The 20,736-nt window shown below is 47.8% G+C and overlaps 1 protein-coding gene across 3 annotated transcripts in view; it reads left to right on the forward strand.

Annotated features, from left to right (window-relative positions):
• Positions 1-20,736, forward strand: part of mocs1 (molybdenum cofactor synthesis 1) — a 55,164-nt gene that overhangs the window by 14,223 nt on the left and 20,205 nt on the right. For 2 of the 3 annotated variants that reach the window (XM_069887749.1, XM_069887751.1), the window contains exons 2-5: positions 11,761-11,893; positions 13,123-13,290; positions 15,724-15,888; positions 20,395-20,456. In XM_069887749.1, coding sequence (XP_069743850.1) covers positions 11,761-11,893; positions 13,123-13,290; positions 15,724-15,888; positions 20,395-20,456 — 528 coding nt within the window. The remainder of the gene's footprint in view (positions 1-11,760; positions 11,894-13,122; positions 13,291-15,723; positions 15,889-20,394; positions 20,457-20,736) is intronic. The other variant, XM_069887750.1, reaches the window with a different exon arrangement.

Consider the following 20,736-nt stretch of genomic DNA (forward strand, 5'->3'; position numbering starts at 1 on the left):
TCTTGTCCTATCTGTCTGCTTTATGTCCGTCACACACAATCCTTCCTCTGAACGTAGCTGCCTGAGTATATTTGAACTTTACAATCTGGCCCGCCTTTACTACCCCTGGGCAGCAGGTTCTGGACCCAAAACAGTGGCGCCAAAGATCGGCAGCGGCCATGATGGGTTGCAGCATCCAGGAAAGCAGAGGACTGGCGCAGGCTACCATAAAATGGGGAGAACCCCCTTTCAGTTTGAGGAGAAGCAGAAAAGATGACCCATGGTGTGGTGACCACGGCGGTGGACCAGTGAGGTTTTCTGCAGCTGAAGAACACATTGGGAGCAGATATCTACATGTTTTCATTTAACTGGATCGAGTGTGCAAGGAGTCCATTGTCTCCCACTTTATTTATTTTAGCAATAGAACCACGTGCAGAACTGATTCGATCTGACCCTGATATTAATGGTTTTTAAATTAAAGAATATGGGATAGTTTCCAGTTATAAAGTAAATTGGGATAAAAGTAAAATCATGCCTCTTACAAGAGGTGATTAAACTCAATGTCAAAGAGATAACCAATTTAAATGGTCGATAAATGGAATAAAATATTTAGGGATATTTAAATAACTTATTTAAATTGAACTATTACCCTTAACTTAATAATTGGCAATAATATTACTGGGAAGAGTTAATTGTATTAAAATGAATATATTTCCTGGAGTACAATACCTTTTTCAAACATTGCCAATATTGGGTAAATTTTTGGTTGTAAAACCAAAATTGAAATTGATTTTTTTCCAAAAGAAATTTATGACAATTCCCTTAGCAGTTGCAAGAAACTGTATCGCAGTGAAGTGAAAAGGAATGATGGCATGTGGAAATATGTCGTATCCTTCTTGAGGAAATTACAAATGTATAGCAAATGTATAGCAATGACATGAAAATCAGATTCTCATTTAGATTTGGAAAGATGGCATGTGGAAAATAGGATTTTTTTTCAATTTGGTGCACATATTTACATATTGTAGGTATTAATCAATTAATGGCTTTACCTCAACCCCCCATGCAACCACTAACTCATTGGAATAAATAAACAAATAAAACTGAAAAAGGTTAGAATCGAGTGAAAGATGGTGATCCCTTGACAACCGGGACTGCTCTGCAGGTGTTGTGTATAACAAAAATGTACTAACATCCATTGCTGCTGTGTTTTCCACACATTCAAGCTTTAAATTAGCTTAGAAAAACCAATTAATTAATAAATCACAAAAACTCCAAAAGTTTAAGATCCCAAAACTCCAAATATTTCAATCCAAAATGGAGCTGGGATCAATGTAGGGACAGCCTGCGCCAGCCGCCCCAGCGCTGACAGCCCACACCGGCTTCCCCAGCTCTGACAGGCCGAAGGGACAGGAGCCGGAGTGCACTCCGAGGCACCTCCCATGCAGCTGTCCCTTTCAGATGGCTAGCGCTGCACTTTCAGGGCTGCCACCTGAACGACTATTCCATAGGTCTGAATCCGCTTCTGCGGGTGCATTCTTGACAGAAAATGCTCCTGAAGAAGCCTTCTTTCTCTCTCAGAGAAGAATCCTGTTTATTCTTTCCTCTGTCTTTGCTTGCAAAAACCAAAAACCTCCCCCGAGGTTCCAAACCCATTCCTCGAAAGATCTTTATCAGGACTTTAGCCCGGTCTTTTCCATTTGCACCTGCTTTTGAAGTTCTTTCCAAAACAGATTGTCTTCTGCAAAGCCAACAGGAGCTTGATTGTCTGGCTTCAGCAAAGCTCTTGCATTTTAACATGTTACTCTGTTTGTGAAGTGACCTACACACTAAACCCTCCACAATCTATCTCTTTTAAAGACATATTTATCCATAATCATAATAATATAATCCGTAACACTTTACTATTCGTACTTGCTTCCTTTTCTATCCTTATTAGGGTTATTATGTGGGGGGAGAGGGTTGGGGGTGTTTTTATTTTCTGTGATTTCATATGGGGGGGTTTATAAAACAATCATGAATAATGGAATTGATATGACTATATAACCATATAACCACTTAAAGCACAGAACAGGCCAGTTCAGCCCTACTAGTCCATGCCGTAGCAAATCCCCACCCTCCTAGTCCCACTGACCAGCACCCGGTCCATACCCCTCTAGTCCCCTCCTATCCATGTAACGATCCAGTCTTTCCTTAAATGTAACCAATGATCCCGCCTTGACCACATCTGTCGGAAGCTCATTCCACATCCCTACCACCCTCTGCATAAAGAAATTTCCCCTCATGTTCCCCTTATAATTTTCCCCCTTCAATCTTAAACCATGTCCTCTAGTTTGAATCTCCCCCTTTCTTAATTGAAAAAGCCTATCCACGTTTACTCTGTCTGTCCTTTTTAAAATCTTAAACACAAATGATTATATGATTATTATATTTTGCGCTTTCTGTACATGTTTGGAAAATTTAAATACAATATTATTAAAAAAAAACACACATTGGGAGTGGGCTGTTGGTGACTTGAGATGAGGAACGGTGCAGGCTGCAGGCAACTGTGGTTGAGGGATTCATGCCAGGCTGCGGACTGCTGGAGACTGGCTGAAGGGGCAGCAGGTGTCGGACCCGGGCCGCGAGGGGGTGCCGAAGGGCCCTGATTGCGTCAGAGATTTGGACTTGAAGCTCGGGCTACTGATGGTTTGGACTGGACTCCGTGTGGCTGCGGCAGCGCGGGTGGCGAATCCACGGACACTCGGTGACCTGGGGTGGGTGGGTGGGAGAACTCTTCTGCTTCTCTTTGATGCTTCAGGCAATTTCTGCTGACGGAGAATCTGTCTGCCTAAAAGCAAATTCCGTGTAATGCAGCTCTGTTTTTAATCACATGACAGTAAAGGAATCTTGAATCTACTTCCTCTGGCAGCTTATTCCATATCCCCACCATCCTCTGAGATTAAAGGTATCTAAACATTTCCCCTTCCGCTTTAAATCTCTGCCCCTTCAGTTTTTGCCTGCTTAGAAGGACCCCCCCCCCCCCCCCCCCCTCAGCTTCTGACGTTCCCAAGAGAAAAGTCCCAGCCTTTCCTCAAAACTCAAGCCCTGCAGTCCCGGTAACGTACTAGTGAATCATTTCTTGCGGTATCTGATCCGCCCTGGAGTGACCAGAAGCTGAAGGAGCCCTGCCTGAAGGCATTGGGGATTGGTGGGTAGCCAGTTATCCTGGAGCGCTTCTCGGATTTTCGTGGAGTGTTGGATCTTGGCTGCAGGTTTTGGGAGGGCGTCAACACGAGCTGGGTGAGGGCTGCCAAAGGTTTCTCAGCAGAGGAAGCGTTTCCCATCTTGTTATGGTGATGGATCCAAGCCAGTTCCCAGAAGTGTGTCAGCCTTGGCCAGGGCACTTTGAACATGACATTGTTTTTAGTTGGCTGAGTTGTTGATGTACTGGTTGATGGTGAAAGTTTAGTGTCCTGCACACAAGTCCGACGTACAGGTGCAGTAAAATCCTTGCTGGCTGCAGGTGCACCAGATACACCAACTTCAAACAGACAAATTAAATTACCCCATAAGAAATGAGGAGACAGATGGGGAGCACCCACAAACTGTCTATGAAGAGTTTGCACGTCGCTCCCCCACACAGACATGGGGAGAACGTACAAACTCCTTCCAGCAGTAGATTCGAACCCAGGTCGCTGACACTGTCAGCATTTTGGAAGGAGAAAGCAATACCCCTTTTACACAGCGATCCCATTTGATTGGCACATGAACGATCCATGTTTAAAGCTAGCCAAGTCAGTGTGACCTTTAACATAGGGACTCGGCATCCCGGTGCTAAAGGAGGCGGGACCTGTAGCATTACAGTGTTGGCGTCCCGGGAAGGCAGGCAAGCCTTTTACACTGGAGCTGATGCAAAACGTATCAGCCCTGATACTACCTACCTTGATGGATAATTACCAGGATGAAAATGAACCCCCACCCCAATCCTGGTTTTGTTGCATTCACACAGTATAGTGAAGCAATTAAAAGGACGTTAATTCCTATCTTTTAAAGGCAGTGTAAAAGGACCACAAGAATGGACATACACGGTGAATGGTAGAGCACTGAGGAATGCGTGAGATCAGAGAGGCTTAAGAATACGTATATCATTCCCTGAAAGTGAGATCACATGTGGACAGGGTTGTAAAGAGCTTTTGGAATATTGGCCTTCATAAATCAAAGTATTGAGTACAGGAGTGGGATGTTATGGTAAAATTGTATAAGACATTGGTGAGGTCAAATTTGGAGTATTGTGTGTAGTTTTGGTCACCCAAATACAGGAAAGATATCAATAAGATGGAAAGAGTGCAGAGAAGATTTACTAGGACATTGCCTGGACTTCAGGAACTGACTTACAGGGAAAGGTAAAACAGGTTAGAATTTTATTTTCTGGAGCGTAGAAGAATGAGGGGAGATTTGATAGAGGTATTTAAAATTAAGAAGGGGACAGATAGAATAAATGTAGGTAGGCAGGCTTTTTTTTCCATTGAGTGTAAGTGAGATACAAACCAGACGACATGGGTTAAGAGTGAAAAGGGAAAAGTTTAGGGGGAACTTCTTCACATAGAGAGCAGTGCGAGTATGGTATGACCTGCCAGCTGAGGTGGTAAATGCGGGCTCAATTTTAACATTTGAGAAGAATTTGGACAGGTACATGGATGGGTGAGGTAAGGACTGGGTGCAGGTCAGTGGGACTAGGCGAAAAACAAGGCTTAGCACAGACTTGAAGGGACATGTTTCTGTGCTGTAATGTTCTATGGTTCTGTAACGGCTCTGCTATAACTGTCGCACTTGAGGGGCAAGTTTGTTTTCCCCTCACAGACTGCAGGTTAACTGCAGTGAGGTGACTGATAAGGAGATGAAGTGGACACAACTGTAATGACCATACAGCGAGTTCTGTTGCTTCTTGGCCCTTCCACAGTGTGTACTCATCCCCCACCTTTTTTTTACTCCCTTGGTATTGGGCAAGGGGCTCCGACCTGAAATGACCTGTCGAGTCCCTCCAGCTTCTCGTAGTTGACACATTTCCAATGTTTCAAAGACATCTTCACAGCAGAGGGATGGAGGGACTAACGTTGGGGGGGTGGGGGGAGAGTCGCGGACAAGCAAGATAAGTGGAGATGGGGCATGGCGGACGGTGCGAAGGAGATGGGCCGAGGGGACTTGTTCCTTTTGTGGGACAATTCCAACTGCCCGCACTTCTAACAGCAGTACCTTGGAGCGCATTGGTCCACTAAAGGCACTGCAGAAATGCAAGTTGTAGGCTGCAGTGATCAGGAGGCGCAGAGTAAGGGGTGGGGCACAAGGTGCCCACTGCTGATTAGAGTTCCTGGGAAGTGAGTCACTGTCTTTGCGAGCGGGTTCCACGCAGACGATGATTACGAGTCTACAGGGTGAGGGAGCACCGCAGAATTTTGCAATGGGAGTGGGTCTCACCGTTCAAGCCACGCATTTCCCAATTATAGAACAGGACAGCAAAGTACAGACCCTTCGGCCCAGGATGTTGTCCTGACCTAGATATTACCTAGAAAAAAAGTACTCAATCCTCCTGATGACATAACCCTCTGTTCTTCTTTCAACCATATGCCTGTCTAAAAGTTTCTTAAATGCCCCCATTGTTCCAGCCTCTAACACTACACCTAGCAATGCATTTCAGGCAGCCACAACTCTGTGTGACTCACCGCAACTTCCCTCTCTTCACTTTGTACAGGTGCCCTCTGGTGTTTGCCACTCCCGCCCTGGGAAAAGGTTCCAGCTGTCTCGAAATCTTGCAGACCTCTATCAAGTCACCTCTCCTACTTCTCTCCAAAAAAAAAGTCCCAGCTCTGCTAACCTTGCCTCTTAAGACATATTTTCCAATGCTGGTAAATCTCCTCTGCACCCTCTCCATAGTTTCCACATCCTTCCTGTAACGAAGCAGCGCCTAAATATGCCTGAGGCTTTCTGATCTTGGAAGCTAAGCAGGCTCAGGGCTGGCCAGGACTTGGACGGGGGAGACGGCCCGGGAACAGCAAGGTGAAAGATTTAAAAAAGACAAACAATTTATACTTCTCCTATAATACTCAAATAATACATATGAAAATTATGTCCATTCCTCTCGATCAAACCCCTTTCACAAAATATCTCAAAAGAAAAAAAAGAGGAATTTAATAAAAAAGAAAATTCTTCCCCCCCCCCCCCCCCCCCCACTATTTTCATTACTCTGACCACCTCTTTCAGGGATCTATGGATCTGTGAATCAACATTTGTATTTACTCTGTGTGTCCTACCAGAATTTGCCCACCTTACCTCACACTGGCCTGGCTTTCTTTGAATGATAACAGGTTTTTTTCCCTACACATTATACAGTGTACATCTGCACAGAAATTCTTCCTTGCTGCAGCCGAACCGGGACTTCACAAAAATTACACTGGGCAGTGAAGATTTTGCTTCTTGAACACTTTTGGGTGTACTTTATGGATTTTGGGATGCTGATCACGAAAATCACCTTAAAAGTTTCCTATCATGTACCATTTATTTTAGGTATAACCCATGTTTGTGATTTCCTGTCATATTTCAAGTCTACTGGTATATTACCCACAAAGCAAGCGGTTTTGGTCAATCCAAACATTGCCTGGGCATGCATTCAGGGCAGGTGCTATGCAAATGTTGTCTTAAGCCTGGGCATGCTAAATCAGGATAGAAGCAGACTGGCTATAAAAAGCAGCTCACATATACAGATGCTGTGCGTTACATGATAGCGATTGAATGCAAGTTGATGCACGTGTACTTCAGGCAATTGCATCCTGGGTGTATTTAACAATGGCGTTTATTATCTTCAGGAAGATTCTATACTGCAGAAATATCTTGTACATGTCGCAATAGTTGTGATACATTCTGTGGCAATACATTAAGGCTCAAGGATGCAGCATGGCTGCACTTATTAAGAAAGCCTATGAGCTCAACTTCGCTTGTTAAATAATTATCACTAATTTTAAACTACTCAAGAAGAAAGAAATTTGTACAAAAGTAAGAAATATAAACTAGAAATACAAAAAAATAAATATTCAGTAATAAGTAATGAGCAAAGTAAGAGTGTTTAAATGAGTCTCTGCTTGAGTCTGTTGATTAGAAGTGTGATGGCGGAGGGATAGAAACTGTTCCTGAACCTAGTGGTACAAGTGCTGTGGCACCTGAACCTCTTTCCTGATGGCAGCATGTTCCTTGTAGATTATCTCGATGGTGGGAAGGGTTTTGCCTGTGATATATGGAGGTTTTGTAGGGCTTTCTGCTAGTGTCCCCGTACTAGGCCGTGACGCAGCCTTTCCCTGGGCATCAGAGGGCCCCTCGCACTGAATCTCTCGACGCCATCTATGACACACCTTGGGAACCATTTGATATTCAAAAGGAGTGAAACACAAACCCTTTGCGGAGCTGCTATTGAATAAAGTTTGGCAGTGTGCCACCTTTCATTTGAACAGCCAAACGTTTGTCCCAGAAAGAACTCTGAAGACCTTCTCGACAGGAGATAGGCGTTCGGGAGAAATACAGCACAGAAATAGGCCCTTCAGCCCATCGAGTCACTGCCAACCATCAAGTACCGATTTTTATACAATAGAATAGAGTATTTTATTGCGAAAAACAACCTGCGCACAGACCAAGAAACAGTAAAGGCTGAAAGAACCAAATATTTTCCCAATTTAATTTCCAACAACTCCCAAAATCCCACAGTCTTGTTCAATACCATCAACTCAATTATTGGTCCCACACATAAAACCAACTCGGATGTGTCCCTTACCAAATGTGAAGAATTTTAAAAAATTCTTCATAAACAAAGTCGGGAATATCAGAACCAACATTCCCCCCTTCTAGCCGCAATCTAACTGTGCATCAGCTCTGTTCAACCGACCTGGACTGTTTCAACCCAATCATACTACCCACCCATCACCATGAAGCCGATAACCTGCCCCTTCAACATCCCAATCCCCCTCCTGAGGAATGTTTTCGATACAGCTGGTCTTCATATTCTCTCTATTATTAACAGTTCCTTGGCCACTGGGACTGCTCCGATTTGTTCAAAGCGCACCGTGGTCCAGCCCCTCCTGAAAAAAACCAAACCTAGACACAACACACCCAAAAATTACAGACCAGTTTCTCAACTTCCATTCGTGTCAAAGGTCCTCAAAAAAAGTTGATCTTAGCCAATTGTTGCCCCACCTACATCAAAACAACATATCCAACAGATTCCAGTCAGGTTAGAAGGCCCACCATTCCACAGAGTCAGCTTTACTAAGAGTATACAATTACCTGCTCCTCACCACTGACTCAGGGAGTTCTGCCATTCTAATTCTCCTGGACCTTAGCGCAGAGTTCGATACTGTGAATCACACTATTTTAATAGATCACCTCTGGCAGAGGGTCAGTGTCAATGGCACGGCCCTGAACTGGTTTAAATCTTTTCTTAGCGATAGGACTTTTTCAGTCAACATTGGCAAATTTTCATCCTCCCCTGCTCCCCTTTACTGTGGGGGTCCCACAAGGGTCTACTCTGGGCCCCATTCTCCTTATACAGGCTTCTCCTCGGCCATATCATCCAAAAACGCGGCATCTCCTTCCACTGCTACGCTGATGATACTCAACCCTCTCTCCTCCTGAAGACAAACGACTGCCTGGAAGACATAAAGTGCCAGATGGCTCACAACCTCCTGCAGCTAAATGAAGGCAAATCTGAGACCATCCTATTCAGCCCCCACAACTCCACCAAAATTATCGCCTATACCCTTGGGAACTTATCCATCCTGATCACACCACATGACAAATCCCTTGGTGTGATATTCGATTCCACTTTCAAGTGCGATAAACAAGTTAATGGCAGTAGTAAAAGCTAGCTTTCTCCAGCTCTGCACTATTGTTAAAATCAAATCATTCCTGTCACTGAAAGACCTTGAGGAAGTTATCTATGCCCTTATTTTCTCCTGTTCAGACTACTCTAACTCTCTATATACGGGGATTAGTCAGTTGTCGTTATCCTGTCTGTAACTGGTGCAGAACACTGCAGCAAGGCTCCAGACAGGAGCCAAGAAAAGGGACCATGTGACCCCTGTTCTGTCCTCCCTCCACTGGCTGCCAGTACAACTCAGAATAGATTTTAAATTCCCCTTAATGGATGAGCTCCCTCCTACATCACCAAGCCCTACTCCACTTCAAGACCCCTCAGATCAGCCAATTTAGGGCGCTTGGTCGCTCAAATCGCAAACTCAGGGGAGGTCGCGCCTTCATGATAGCAGCCCCCAAACTGTGGAACCACATTCCTTCTTCCATCAAATCAGCTCCTTCCTTTAACTCCTTTCAAATCCAGGTTCAAGTTGTATTCGCCAGTGCTCTGAGGTGATTGTTGCTTGTTAGCATACTGTATGTACAATCTTGAACCTCGAGGACCCGTTTTATACTGCCCTTTAAATAGCTGCTTAAGTTGAGATGCAATTTATGATCTGTGCAGCACCTTGGTCAACGTGAGTTGTTTTAAATGCGCTGTATAAATAAACTAAAATTCTATTCTCTCCATGTTCCCTTCATCTTTGCCCAATTTTATCACTCACCCACATGTTTGGGGCTATGTACAGCAGCCAGTTAACTCCCATTCCACACGACTTTGGAATGTGGGAGGAAACCCACAACACCCGAGGGACAACATGCAAAAGCCACGCTGACAGCGCTTCAGATCAAAATTGAACCCGGATCCCTTGAGCTGTGAGGCTTTAAGATAGATCCCAGATCCTGAGTGTCCTGGGCTTGCTGGAGGGGTTATTGGGAGAAAGCTGGAACGGGGATATGGATTTGGATGGTTAAATTGTGAGGGACAGCAGGCTGGAAGGCCTGAATGGCCTAGCCCTGCTCCCATTTTATACATTTACAAGTGACCAGTTCCACGAGTCAGCACCAAAGACCAGGGTCGGGAAACGATGTGAAATTGGAGGAGCGGCACGAAATAAGGCGCCTCTACTTTCTCCAAAGACCAAAGGGGGTGTGTCAAATTCCCCCTTGTCTCTCAGCAACTTCCCCAGGTGCACCGTCGTGAGCAAACTCTACCTCTGCCTAGCGCGGGAGCTGCTCTGCTCCGAATCGTAAACTCCCCTCCACAGACTCCATCTGCGCCCACCCCTGCATAGGAAAGCAGCCAATATACGGAAGGACCTCTCACACTCTGGACACACATCCTTATTCCACGTCCAAGTTCACGTTTATTATTGACTGACTGTATGTGTGCCACCGATGAAACAGCATTCCTCTGGAACGCACTCACACAAACAAACGAGCACATAATAATCAAGAGGGAATTTTAAATACAGTTCAACTCCTAATTATCCAAAATCATATTATCCGAAACCTTCATTTATCCAAAATTTTTTTGAACTTGGAAAGTGATGTCTGTTCGACTCCGAAAAATCAGAAATATTCATTTATCTGAAAATTTTCGAAGCCGATTTACTTGTTCAGGATGATATTTTTGGTGAGAATTAAACATTAGTTCATGCTTAAAAAACCTTCCCGCATTGTTTGTTGTCGTTCAAACGCTGTTTAAAAGTGATTGGCTGTTGCTACCGGGCTGTTTTTTTATTAAAAATGATCAGTTCTTCGAGGGAAAAAAAAAGGTTTATCCGAAATAGGCCCGGAGTCGTACTGTATTTTGGGGTGATATACTCGGTTACAGGACACTGTTCTTGCAGCCTGCAGGAAGAAGCTATTTCCCAGCCTGGCTGTCATGATTTTGATGCTTCTGCACCTCCTTCCTGATGGCAGTGGGTCGAAGACACTGTGTGCTTGATGGAAAGGGTCCTCGCTAATATCCCAATAGATGCTGTCAATAGAAGAGAGGGAGACCCTTGTGATCTTCTTGGCCATTTGGATGATTCCCACACAATGATGCAGCCGGACAGGACTCTCTCGGTTGTCTTCCCCATTGGCAGAAGGCTCAAGAGAGTGAAGGCATACTGCAACAGGTTGAAACTCTGTTTCTTTCCCACAGCCATCAGGCTCGTGAATGCACCTCGAGTGTCCTCGTGCTGCCCTGGCCTAGTGCTAATTATTCCTTTGTTCATTATATCTCTGTATTGTAATTAGTAAAAGTGCAATGCTGGAGAAACTCAACAGGTCAAGCAGTGGACTTTATGTAGCAAGGATAAAGAAACATCACTGACGTTTCGGGCTCGAGCCCTTCAAAGTATGGAAGAATACCGGCAGGCTCCCAATCAAAACAGTGGGGAGGGGCACTCTCCAACTTGATGGCATTGACATCTGCCAAGCTGCTCCCCGTTCTCCCTCCCTTCCCCTCATCTTCTTTCCTCCGGCTCTCCACCCCCTCCCCTCTCCATTCGTAGAACCTTCCCTCTTCCAGCTGCTTGCTGGCTTGCCCTCCCTCCTTTACCCAACCATTTACCTCCCTGCCTCCTCCCCCTGACCCCCTCCCTCCCACCCCCAGCATTTTGTTCAGGCCCCTGCCCACATTTTTTTCATAACTTGATGAAGGGCTCAAGCCCAAAACGTTGGTGATGTATCTTTATCTTTGCTACATAAAGGACACTGTTTAACCAGCTGAATTTCTCCAGCGCTGTGTTTTTTACTTCAACCACGATGCCTGCATACTCTCATGGATTCCAATTGCTCTCTTCTCTACTATACTTGGATGTTTGAATGCTAGAGTTGACCCATTGGTCTGCTTGCAGAAGAACCCTTCCTACTACTCTGGGCACAATGCGATTAATGCCTCTTCTTCATCCCCAGGCTTCACCAGGCCCCGCTGGGACAAGCTGCTTCGCCACCCAGCCCCTGCCCTTCTCGGCCTTCCTGACGGACAGGTTTGGGAGGCAACACCGGTACCTGAGGATCTCCCTGACGGAGAAATGCAACCTGCGATGTAAGTGGGCCCCCTCCCCCCCCGCCATCAGCCCTCCGAGCCTCGGCGCGGATGTGGCGGTGTGCCGTTCCCAACCCCGCGCTTCCCTCGGACCGAGCTGCCGGTGGGAATGAAGGAATTGGGGGTGGGCCGTGAGGTCAGTTGGGCAGCAGATGCTTGGGTGAGCTGCACTCTGTGTCCAGCTGGAATTCCAGTCGTCCTAACCATCGCACATAGTAAAGGCCCTTCGGCCCACAGTGTTGTGCTGACCTGTATAAACCCACTCAACCATCTAAACCTTTCCTATCTCACACCCAGAACCCTTGCATCCACGTACCTGTCTAAGAGCTCCTTAAATGTTCCAGTGATACCAGCTTCCACCATCACCCATGACAATTCATTCCAGGCACCTGCCCTAGGACCTAGGAGTAGAAATAGGCTGTTCAACCCATCGAGCCTGCCCGCTATTTAATCATGAGCTGATCCATTTTGCCCTCTCAGCCCCACTGCCCGGCCTTCTTCCCATAACCTTCGATGCCCTGGCTAATCAAGAACCTATCACTCTCGTCTTAAATACACCCAAAGACCACAACCGCCTGTGGCAACAGATTCACCATCCTGTGGCTGAAGAAATTCCTCCACATCTCTGTTCTAAGCGGACATCCTTTAAACCTGACGTGCCCTCTTGCCCGAGACTCTCCCACCATGGGAAGCAACCTTTCTATATCTTCTCTGTTCATACCTTTCAACAAAATGAACATAGAACATCGCACCAGAGTACAGTTCTTTCGGCCTACTCTTTTATGCCGTCCCAAATATACCTTGTAAAAAAAAAAAGAAATCTTCCCAATCTCATAACCCTTTATTTTTCTTTCATCCAAGTGCATATCTAATAGTCTCTTATATGTCCCTATTGTGCTAGTTTACACCATCACTCCTGACATGCATTCAAAACACCCACCAGTCTCTGTGTATAAAAAAAACCTGATCTCTAACAACTCCCCTAAACATCTGTCCATCTTCTTCCTCAATAGCCTTGAACCCAATATTGCGAACACTGAACTTCCAATTTTCAAAACTCCCACTATCGATTTCTAGTTTCCCACTACTCATTCTCTCTCCAACCTCTCCACCCCACACTCCCCCTCCTCTCCCTCCTCCTCCCCACCTCTCCTCCTCCGCCTCTCCTCCCCACCTCTCCTCCCCCTCCTCCTCCTCCTCTCCTCTTTCCCCCCTCCTGTCCCCTGCAGGTCAGTACTGCATGCCAGAGGCCGGGGTGAAGCTAACCCCCAAGGGAAAACTACTCAGCACCGAGGAGATCATCAGCCTGGCCCGGCTGTTTGTGAGGGAGGGAGTGGATAAGATCCGGCTGACGGGAGGGGAGCCTCTCATTCGGCCTGATGTGGTGGAGATTGTGGGTAAGTCTGAGTGCCTCAGCAAGGCTCCTCGTGGTTACTGGGGAGAGGTCCGTTCCTCTCCCCTCACTCCTCCATCCATTCATCCACCTCACCATCCTCCCTTCCCCTCCTCACCAAGGAACTGCAGGGGGGGGGGGATTTGGCCAATTCCTCTCCCCTCACCATTCACAAACATCCCCCCCACCCTCCCCTTCCCCCCCACCATCCTCACTGAGGTGAATGGGGAGGGGTATTTGGCCAATTCCTCTCTCTTCCTTCACCCCATCTCCACATTATTCCTCACCCCCCCACACCAGTCATCCTCTTCCCACCCCACCCATCCTCCTTCTCCCCCCACCAGTTCTTCTCCTCCTCCCCCCCACCCATCCTCCTTCCCCCACCCATCCTCCTTCTTCCCCCAACCTTCCTCCTTCTATCCCCACCCCTCTTGTCATTCCTTGTCCTCCCCCACCCCTCCCTTTCCTCCCCTCCCACCCTGGATGGGGATTCAACAGCTGCCTGACGACCATGGCATCAGGCCGTTAAATATTTTCAGCCCCTCCCTGATCCCTCTTGATTTTGTTTTCTGGCTCAGTTCCCGTTGCTGCCACTGGGCGTGTGTTGTTTACCGCCACACACACTGCCATCATTTCACTGCAGGCAGCATTTGTTGATGGCGATAAGTCTCTGTGGGACCAGAAAAAAAGATCTCAGGTCAACTTGCTGCTCAGGGTTCAGCAGGCTGATTCCTGGGGGTGGTGGGACTGTCAAATGAAAAAGATCTGTATGGACCAGGCTGCCATGGCAATTGAGATCAATCATCAAGACCGACAAACTCAGAAAGTTAGAGTTTATCACTCGAATTCAGGAGTAGAAATAGGCTGTTCAACTCATCGAGCCTGCCCGCTGAGATACAGTGGGGAGAGCTCTGTTGTACATGCTGTCCAGACAAGTCGCCCGCTAGGAGGAACATTGCAATAAAGCAAAAGTGGCGGGTCGATTATGGTGCAATAGGAACGTCTGCAGATGCTGTGATTATAGTACGACAGAGAAACTCAGCAGGCCACGGAGCTTCTACCAGTTCAGGCCTGAGTCCTTCGTCAAGGTAGAAAGTAGGGAGCAGGAGTTGGCCATCCGGCCCATCGAGCCTGCTCCGATGATGGGCTCATCGCCACCCACCTGCCTTTTCCCCATATCCCTTAATTCCCCGTCAATATAAAAAGCTTGTCTTGAATATATTCACTGAGGTCACCTCCGCTGCTTCAATGGGCAGCGAACTCCACAGATTCACCACCCTCTGGGAAAAGCAGTTCCTCCGCATCTCCGCCCTGAATCCACTCCCTTGAATCTCAAGGCCATGTCCCCTCGTTCTGGTCTCCCCCACCTACCTACCTACCCCTATCTTATCGACGGCTTTCATAATTTTATTCATTCCAGTAAGATCCCCTCTCATTCTTCTAAATTCCGGCAAGTGCAGTCCCAGACAACTCAATCTCTCCATGTGGGCTAGCCCTGGTGAACCTCCGCTATCCCTGCTCAAGTGAGGAGACCACAACTGCCCGCAGAATCCCAGATGCATCCTCACCAGGACCTTGTACAGTTGCACCATAACCTAAATTCAATCCCTCTAGCAACGAGGGCCAGCATTCCATTGACCTTCTTGATAGCTTGCTGCTCCTGCAAACCAGAGTACTGCAATTCATGCACAAACACTCCCAAGTCCTTCTGCAGGCCAGCAGAGCTCAGGGCTGAAACGTTGGTTACGTATATCCCTGTGCTTCCTATGGATGTTCAAGCTTCCTTTTATTATCATGTAATAATACATAAAATGATACATTTCAACTTTTGTATGCCGTAAGGCAAACAAAGTGTTGCCATGAGCACTGCCCGGTGCCCCTAACAATAGGAGGAAGAGAAGCAAACAAGTGTCCTTTCAGAGTCACTGAGTGTCCGTGGATTCGCCTCCTGCGCTCCTGCAGCCTCTGCGGCCGCACAGGTTCCTGCTCAGGCCATCGGCGACCCGAACTCCAGATCCAAATCTCCAACGTGATCAGGAAGCCTGCAGCGCCCGAAGCCCCTTCAGGAGCCCTTCTTGCCTTCAGCGTCCTCTAGAATTCCCGGTTCAGACGAGCCAGCCTCCAGCAGCCTGTGTGAGTCCTTTGACCGCGCATCACTGACAACCCACAGCCCTGCAGCCGTACTGTAGGGCGGTCTCCTTCTCAGGGTGGGGGGAGGAGGGGTGTGCAACCTCTCCTGGTGCACTGCCCAGCACAGGCACTGCCATTTCAGGCACAAACTTCTGTGGTCGCAGGATTTTGGGAAAGATCATGGGTGGTGTGACCTGCTGAGTTTCTCCAGCACTTACACAGTACAAGGAAGGGTAGAAGGAAGCTTTCCAATTGGGTGAATTGTATCCGCCCCTTACTCCCACTCCTTCCTCGCCTGGTCAAACAGCTCGACTCCGCCAGCTGGAAGAGTTGAAGACGCTCGCTGTCACAACGAATGGCGTCAACTTGGCCAGGCTGTTGCCCGGCTTGAAGGAGGCAGGGCTCGATCTTCTGAACATCAGCTTGGACACCTTGGTCCCCGCCAAGTTTGAGTTCATCGCCCGAAGGAGAGGTAAGGGTTGCAGGATTTTTTGGTTTCCCAGCACCCCTGCCCATCCCCAAAAGGCACCCCTCCCCCCCCCCACCGCTCTCTTCCTGGGGGATCTTCACTAGCTTGCGAGAAGGCACCTCCACGCCAGTGCTAAACTCAGGGGAGCTGCTTTAAGCAGGGGTCACGTGTGTTAGTTCCACACAGCAAGGAGGTTTTGCCTGCTGCCAGACACTATCAGGGCCTCACCAGCCCCTTGGTTCCACGGCGATGAGCAAAAGGGGCCACAAATGCCCCCGCTGACACCCAGGTTCTGAGAGGGAAATTAAAAAGTGGATGGGGTATTCTGTTCTTGGGGGAGACTGTATGGGTGTGTGTACAGTGTGGTAGGAGGGAGGGTGAAGAGAGGGGGAGTGGGGAAGGGGATGAAGAGAGAGGAGGGGTGGAGATAGGAAGGGGTTGAAGAGAGGGAGGGAGGGGAGGGGCGAAGAGAGGGGGTAAAGGGAGACGGGTGAAGAAAGAAGGAGGGGGTGGAGAGGGAAGGGGAAGAGAGGGGGTAAAGGGAGACAGGTGAAGAGAGGGAGGGGGTGGAGAGGGAGGGGGAGAGGGGTGAAGAGAGAAGAGGAGGGGGAAAGAGGAGGGAAAAGAGAGTGAAGGGGAAGTGGAAAAAGAGGGGGAGGGATAGAAGGACTCTTTGAGGGATACAGACAGTAAATGTAAGCAGTTATTTTCTCCTGAGATTTGACAAGACTACAACAAAAAATGTGGATAGCTACATGGATGGGAGAGGTATGGATGTTGTGGGTCTGGGTCCAGGTTAATGGGATTGGGTAAATTAATAGTTGGCATGGATGCGATGGGCTGAGGGGCCAGTTTCTGTTCTTCTGTCGTGTCCTAAGGTCCTTTAGTGTACTTGTGCCTCCTTTTCCATCCCTTGCTCCTGACACTTCTGACCCCTTTCCCTCTGGGTTTCTACACCACTCAGCATCTCCGTAACTCTTCTGGTGAATCTTCTCCCCTGACCCACGGTTCTGCTGCCCACTTGCTCTGTGTGAAGAAACAGTCGGTGTGGATATCGGCGTGAAGGCTCAACCCCACCCCAACCCCCCCCCCCGCCGTTTGTGTATATCCCTGACACCGGCCCTTTAATTCACCCGAGTTTGGTCCTTGATGTGGGGCTGCAGTTGGAAAGTGTCACCACAAGGTTACGCTGTTCACCCAATGATGGAGGGCTCATTAGACAGCTCCAGATAGAACAGCTTCTCCTCAGCCCGTGTCCAGTGTACACTCTCTCGGCAATGATGGAGGAGAAGTAGGCCCTTCAGCCCACATTCCCATGCTGGCCATCTACCCTAATCCCATTCACAAGCTTAGGGTGACATTAAGCCAAGTCAAGTTCAAGTTTACCATCTAATTGTACAAGTGCAACCCGACGAAACAGTGTTCTCCAATCCTCGTTGCAAACCACGCAGCCACACAACCAGACACAACACACATGCAGACAAATAATACATATGCAGGACAAATATTCATCTACACAAAAAAATTAATAAATATTATTTTGGACGGTTCGTGTGAGCGATTCCTTTGGTCGTTCTGCATTCTTGCTGCCCGTGGGAAGAAGCTGTTCCTCAGCCCGGTGGCACTGGCTCTGATCCTCCTGGATCTCTTCCCCGACGGAAGCAGCTGAAAGATGCTGTGTGCAGGGCGGAAGAGCTCCTGGACGATTGTGCCCACTCTCTTCGACAATGATCCTGGTTTATATCGTCGAGGAAATCCGTTTAGGCTGAGTGGAGGAAAATTTAGGGGTACCGTCAGAGTTAAGTTCTTTACACAGGGTGCCTGGAATTCATTGCCTGGGGTTGTGGTGGAGACTGGTCCAAAAGTGGGAACGTTCGAACGACTTCAGCACGTGTGGGTGTAAGACAAAAACATGAGGGTAATGGGTGTGAGGTAAGAAAGGGTTTGATTGCAGTGGAGTGGGTTGGCACAACTTTGTGGGCTGAAGGGCCTGACCAAGTTGACGCGGTTCGTTGTGCTTAACTCGCAGCTGTGATGGGACCCGCCTCCTGCACTTGCCCAGGCAGTGAGTCCAGAATGTAACCAGCCCTTGAGTGAAAAGATTTCTTCCCTGCCTCCTCTCCAAACCTGATGCCCCTCTGCTGAACCTTTGCTCGCGTGGCCTTGACCAGCAGTGAGATTCCATGGTGCTCGGATATCAGTGTGGGACGCCGGGCTGTGTGGACACTGGGTTGCTCTGATTCCATTTTAAAAATGTTTTAAATTCTATTTTATTAACACAAATACATCGAGTCAATCAAACATGAAACGCGAGGCAACTATATTAAAATGCTGCCATCCCTATCGAGGATGCAGTGTACACCCCGCGCTCCTGAAACCCCTCCGTGGTTTCCGTGGACACCACTTGTCCATCGGACACTCGGGCACGAAAGTTACCCCCCCACCCCGGAAGACATCTAGCGCATCATTGTAGGAGGAGCCCCAACCCACTCGCTTCCAGGATCCATGGGATGGAGAGTTTTGCCAGGCCCAGGGGTAAGGGGACTAGGACACCATCCCCCCACCTCCACCCCCTTCCTCACCTGGTGGCCAAAGGTAAAGAGCGTTGGGCCAGAATCCGAGGAGCATCCTTTTCAGAAAGGCGAAATGGGGCTGCAACCTTGCACATCCCACGTGCATGTGGTACACAGTCTCCTCCAGCCCACAGAAGGGGCACGCAGCCGGGAGATCTGTGTGCCAACTCAGAAACTTGGTACAGAGTCCCACCCAGTGTCGTTCCCTCCACCCCAGGTCCCTGCTGTCCAAAGACTGGATCCCTGCATAGAGCAACCACCACTGGGGACTCCCCAGATTTACTCTAATCCCTTGAGGCCGTAGGGTCTCTGCTCTCCAGTGTGTTTGGTTTGTTGTCTGCAAGCACCCAGCCCCTCCCCACCCTGAACATTTGGTCACCCCCTTCTGCCACCATCCAGGGCACCTGGTCTCTCCCCCCACCAATCAACTTCCACCCTCACCGCCCAACTGCTGCTTATCCCTTTCCCAATACAAGTAATTTCCCCCTCCCCCGTCTCCCTCCCGTCCTTCCAGCTTTGCTCCATCCCTACAACCTGCCCTTCCCCTCTTCAAACTTTCCCCTTCATGGGGCTCCCCTCCGAAGATTCCCCACACCCCCTCCCCCATCTAGATTATTTTTAATTTTTTTTTAAATTTAGACATCCAGCACTGTCCATTACACACACTCTCCCCTACGAATCTTTACCTCTAAATTTAGACCCCATTAACCTACACCCCCAGTACATTTTGAAGGGTGGGAAATAACTGGAGCCCCCAGGGAAAACTCATGCAGACACGGGGAGAATGTACCAACTCCTTACAGACAGCGCGGGATTCAAACCCTGAGCCCTATCGCTGGCGCTGCTACGCCAAGCCTCTCCACTTTCCTGCCGACGGCTCCCTCTTTGACACCAATCCCCAGCACATGGACCAAAGATGTTTCCTGTACCCTGGAACTCGTGGAACCTGGGAACCTCAGACCATGGAACCTGGAATATGGAGTGATACTATACAGTACTTTCAGCCCTCAGTGTCGTGCTAACTTAAACATATTCCACCATCAATCTAAACAAGTGTTTTTCATCTTAAGTAATCCCTATGCCATAGGCACTCTGTAAAGGATCACTTAAGGTGGGATGTGAGTGGATAGAAAAAGTTTGAAAACCACAGTTTTAATCGTCCCTAATTGACTCGTTATGTGTAAGGTTTCATAACTCCAAAGGAAATGGACCAAGGACAATTTTTATGAAGCTAAATATTTCAGTAACAATTGGGTCTAGAGCAGTGATTCTCAACGTTCCCTTTCCACCCACATCCCACCTTAAGCAATCCCATACACAGAACACCGATGGCATAGGGATTACTTAAAGTGGAAAGAAAACATTTGAAAACCCCTGATCTAAAACTTCCCTCCTTCACAATTTTTTCCTATATCCTAAGAGTCAAGTCGAGTTTATTGTCATCTGATTGCACAAGTACAACCCGACGAAACAGCGTTCTCCGGTCCTCGGTGTAAAACACACAGACACACAACCAGATATAACACACATATGGATAAACAATACACATGCAGGACGAGTGTTCATATATAAAAATAAATAAATACAATTGTTTCATGAATATGAGAGTCTCAGATGGTGTGTGTGAGCAGTTCCTTTGGTCGTTCAGCATTCTCACCGCCCTTGGGAGTCTTTTAAATGACCCTATTGTACCAATCTCCACCACCGCTCCCCAGCAATGCATTCCAGGCACCCACCGCTCTCTAAATGGGAAAAAAAACCCTAACGTCTCCCTTAATCTTCCCTCCATTCAGCTTAACAGGTGTTCTTTAGCGTTGGCCCTTGCTGCCCTGGTGAAGGGTTGCCGGTCCACGCCCCTCTTGATCATGCATTCCTCTGTTGTCGCCTCTCGTCCTCAGTCGCTTGCCGTTTACTTTAACCCTGGCTTGTTCCTCAGGTTTTCACAAGGTGATGGAAGGCATCGAGAAAGCCATTGACCTGGGCTACAATCCTGTGAAGGTGAGTTTGATGTCAGCGGATTTGGCGTTGTGTCCTGTCAATCTTTGACCCCAGTTTATCGGGGAAAAATGTGTAAAAAGAAAGAAACTAGATTGGTGCCAGTTTAATCAGCTGAGAATTATTACTTATTGCAAGGATATATCGTACCCTTAAATGTATTGATTGCATTTTGGAAGGATGTATAAAATATTTCCAAACTGGCGGGGAGAGAATGGTCGGGGGAAAGAACAAGTGTTTAATATGTTTTACCAAGGCAGTGAGGGGTAGAGATGGAGTCAAT

Source organism: Narcine bancroftii, chromosome 6 (genome assembly GCF_036971445.1).
Source record: "Narcine bancroftii isolate sNarBan1 chromosome 6, sNarBan1.hap1, whole genome shotgun sequence".
Classification (NCBI taxonomy): Eukaryota; Metazoa; Chordata; class Chondrichthyes; order Torpediniformes; family Narcinidae; genus Narcine; species Narcine bancroftii.